The sequence below is a fragment of the Corvus brachyrhynchos genome, unplaced genomic scaffold, assembly GCF_000691975.1.
Source record: "Corvus brachyrhynchos isolate BGI_N302 unplaced genomic scaffold, ASM69197v1 scaffold56, whole genome shotgun sequence".
Taxonomy (NCBI): domain Eukaryota; kingdom Metazoa; phylum Chordata; class Aves; order Passeriformes; family Corvidae; genus Corvus; species Corvus brachyrhynchos.
In genome coordinates, this window is record NW_008238664.1 from 4,715,028 (window position 1) to 4,718,843 (window position 3,816).

At 57.3% G+C, this 3,816-nt stretch overlaps 1 protein-coding gene across 1 annotated transcript in view; it reads right to left on the reverse strand.

Moving 5' to 3' along the window:
• Positions 1–3,810, reverse strand: part of NPTXR (neuronal pentraxin receptor) — a 9,888-nt gene extending 6,078 nt beyond the window's left edge. The window contains exon 1 of the mRNA XM_008636616.2: positions 3,715–3,810. Coding sequence (XP_008634838.1) covers positions 3,715–3,801 — 87 coding nt within the window. The 5' untranslated portion in view covers positions 3,802–3,810. The remainder of the gene's footprint in view (positions 1–3,714) is intronic.
• Positions 3,811–3,816: the final 6 nt, after the last annotated feature.

The window sequence follows — 3,816 nt, forward strand, 5'->3', positions numbered from 1 at the left end:
TGTGCCACTGGGGCTGGAGCCCTCAGTCAGCAAATGCACTTTGATTTACATAAGGAGATCAGAGCCTCATTTACTAATGCACTGGCATTAAAATCTGGTAAAATCTGGTAAAATCTGGGCGCTGCTGCTCCCCCTCAGCCACCAGCACACCTTGGCTGCTGGGGCAGGGCAGGCAGGAGCACAGAACATGACCTGCAGGATGCAGCCCCGGCACATCCCAGGGATCATGATGCTCAGCTGGGTGCGTGCACACAGCAGACCCATTCTGTTCCTTGACCCATGAATCCTTCCAGCCTGCACAAAACTCCTCAGTGGCTGCCACCCTGGGATGCTCACTGCTGCAGGACAGCACACCTGCTGCACTGAGGTTTCTTGGACGCTGCCACCTCTTTTAACCCAGGCAGGACCTTGGGGATCATTAAACTCCAGCAGGGACTGGAGTAGAAGACAAACAGGGATGCATCAGCTTTTCCCCCTTCCTCACAAGGGAAGAGCTCACTGTTGATCCTGTCCCCCTAAAACCTCGCTCAGGGGGGCCTGGGACTGTCACAATTTGGGCATTTACATCCCCACACTGCTGGAGATGCAGACAGGAGGGAAGCAGCTAGGTCACTACCATTCCCATTCTCTTACCCGAGGGTTCCCTGCCAGCAGCCAGGTCACCAGCCACAATGGCACAGCCACGTACCAGCTGAGGAGCAAGCAGGCTGTTGCAATTCCACCAGGTCCCCCCAGCCCATCAGGCTGTCCCCTCTCCTGCTCTGCTCTCCTGCAAGGGATGATGGGGAGAAGGGGGGCATCTGCATCTCAGCACAGCCCAGACAGCCAAGGTGATTCTCTCCCTGCTCCCTTTCCATTTGCAGCAATAACCAGAAGCGTGGAAAAGGAGCACCTGGGTCTCTCGGCTCTGTGTTCCAAGATGCACCTGAGTGTACAGACATGAGCACGTGCTGAGAGAAAGGGGGGGGGACCCTCAAAACCAGGATGAAAAAGCCTAACTAGGCTGCTGTGCATGAGGAAAGGATGATCAGTGCCTCGGGTGGCATTAGGAAGAGGTGAGGGAAGATGTGGGAATGCTATGCTGATGCTAGCCCAGCCCCACAGAAATGACAGGGGACAAAGAGCGAGACCGTGGGGGCCCTCCCTGCATCCTCCCCTGGGAAATCCTTCTGCCATGCTGACAAAATTAAGAAACAAATGCCTTAATAGGTTTTTCAGTACACGAATAAATCTTGTTATGCCTTACAGACGGGGCTGAGAGTGCCCAGATTAGATCAGCAATCTTCCACCAGCCCCCTCCCCGCAGTCCCTGCTCTGAAGCATCCAGCTGTAATCCCTGCTGGCAAACCTGCCTGGAGACTCCCTGGGATGCAGCCTTCCCAGAGCAGCTCATGGCATTTTGTGTCAACTCTCTTCTGAGACTAAGCCACCACAGACTTGGCAACATTTCCTCTCCTTCCCAATGGATTTTTCAGAGTCTCCAGCACATGGGGGCCACCCCGGGACTGTCCCCATCCAGGTCACCTTTTGGGATGATCATTGCCACCATCCAGGATAGCTGTGGAGGTTGAGAGTGCCTCCCATGTCATGGGGTACCCCAGGAAAGCTCCCAGGGCTGACAGGTAGAGCCATGTGGGACAGAAGCGTGCAGGTACCCCACCATGAAGTTTTAGGTGCCTGCTCCTGGGGTGGGGTGCGAGGCAATTCGGAGAGGGAGGCCACAGGCAACCATCACTGGATGGCTGAGGTGTGACCAGGAGGCTCAGCTGGCCGGGCTGCAGCCATCACAGGGGTGTGGTGCACACGGGTGACACTTTTCACCAGGCAGGAGCAAGCCCACCGGCAACACAGTGCCCTATTTCCTCACCTGGCAGGGCTCACTGAGGCTGCTGTGTCTCCCCTGCAGAGTATAATTGGGACCCTCAGGCCCCTGGCAACACAAAGCTGAACATGTTTTGTCACGTGTCACTTGGCTTCCTCATCAGTGTGTGCAGGAGCCTCGTCCCAGCATCACTTCAGGCTCCCCAGACGCGTGTGAGGGCCTGCTCCAGCCCTTGTGAGCTTCACCCTCCTCCTCCACCCCATACCTCCCGCCATCATCAGAGACCCCAGGAGAGGGCCCAGGGCAGCTCATGGGTGGTGCTGCCCCTCGGAGAAGGGGGAGAGCATGGCTCTATGGCCTGATGCTCCGCAAGATCTAAACTGATATGCTGGGCACCATCCCACTGTGCATCACCTGGTATACGTGTGCAGGGACTTATTTCCCCGCTTTATTTCTGGGTGAGCATACTTGCTGCGTTTTTCCACTGATGGAAAATCATTTGTTTGGAGCTGCAGGGGGTTTTCTGGGGGGAGGGGATCTGTCCCTCCCTTTGGCTGCATTTGGCTCTGGGCAACGTGTCAGACAGGCTGCACATCCCACCCTGGCAGCTCACAGGTGCTTCCTCTGCTCTTCCACCTCTTTTCCTTCTTGTGTGCATGTGTTTATTCGCCTTTCTCTGTTTCTATTCCTGTTCATATCTCCATCCATTACAATAACCCTCTCTCCCAGTCTCATTTCTCAGCCTGTGACCTCAGTGGCTCTGAATTTCCCATGTGTTGCCTGCTGCTGCTGGGCCCACGTGGCTGCAGGGAGGGGGGCAGAAGGGCAAAGCTGAGGAGAGGGACCCCTTGGGGTGCTGCATGACCTCCCTCCTAGCTCCACACTCCAGGGAAGAGTGGAGAGGGCAACAGGGAACTGAACAGGAAGATGAGAACGTTGAGGACTTGCAGGAGGCTCCTTGCAGGTGGCTCTGACACCTGACAGACCTCAGGGAACAATCCCTGCCTGGAGCAATTCCCACAGGGAGAACAGACAACTCTCCTCTTGCAGCTCTTACGTGCCAAAACCATTGCCACAGCCATATCCTGCAAAGTCTGCCAAGGGCCATGGGACTGCTGAGCCCCTATCAGCCCAAATAAATCAACACTCATCTGCACTCTGTGATGTGCCCCATGACAGGCATCACGGGACAGCCTTTGGTGCCACTGGCTTGTGGCTGAGCCAGGGCTGAGCCTGCCCAGCACACGCTGTGCATCTGCTGCAGAGTGGGGACCAGGGGTCTGCATCCCAAGTGCCAACAGCCCAGTGCCACAAGAATGGGCACAGCTAATGACTCCAGCTGTGCCCTTCTCTCTCCAGCTCCTGTGGACCATGTGGGAAAAGGGTGCCAGGCTCACTTCACTGCACTTCACTTCGTGAGACATCCCATTCATAGCCATGGAGGCATCAGATGGGATTTACCTTTTTGCCAAAGGGCAGCATCTGGCCCTGAGCTGCCAACCTGCTCTGGAGTAGTCTTGGGCAGGTGCTATGGGGCAAGCAAGGTACCCTGCCTGGGTGCAGACTGGGGGGAAAGTGGGGCAGCCCTGGTGCTTTGGGACTACCCTGCATGGAGGGAAGAGAGGGGGGCTCAAGAGGAGGGCTCCCTTGCCCCTGGGCAGAGATCTCAGGAAAGAGCAAGGCAAGGACAACCTTCCTGAAGCCTCATGAGGGGGACGAGCTGGTTCGGGGTGCATGTGGCTGCAGGCCTGGGGAATGGCACGTGTGGGAGCATCACCCCAGGAGCAACATCCCCCGGGAGCATCCCTCACAGACCCCCCAGGAGCATCTTTCCCTGGAAGCACCATCCCCTGCGAGAATCCCTCCCAGATCCCCAGGAGCATCCCTCGCACCTCTATCCGGTCGATTCGGTCCTGGAGGGTGCGGACAGCCTCCTCCAGCTCCCGCACGGCGGGCGGCTCGTCGGGGGGATGGCCCATGGTGCCGGGGTGCGG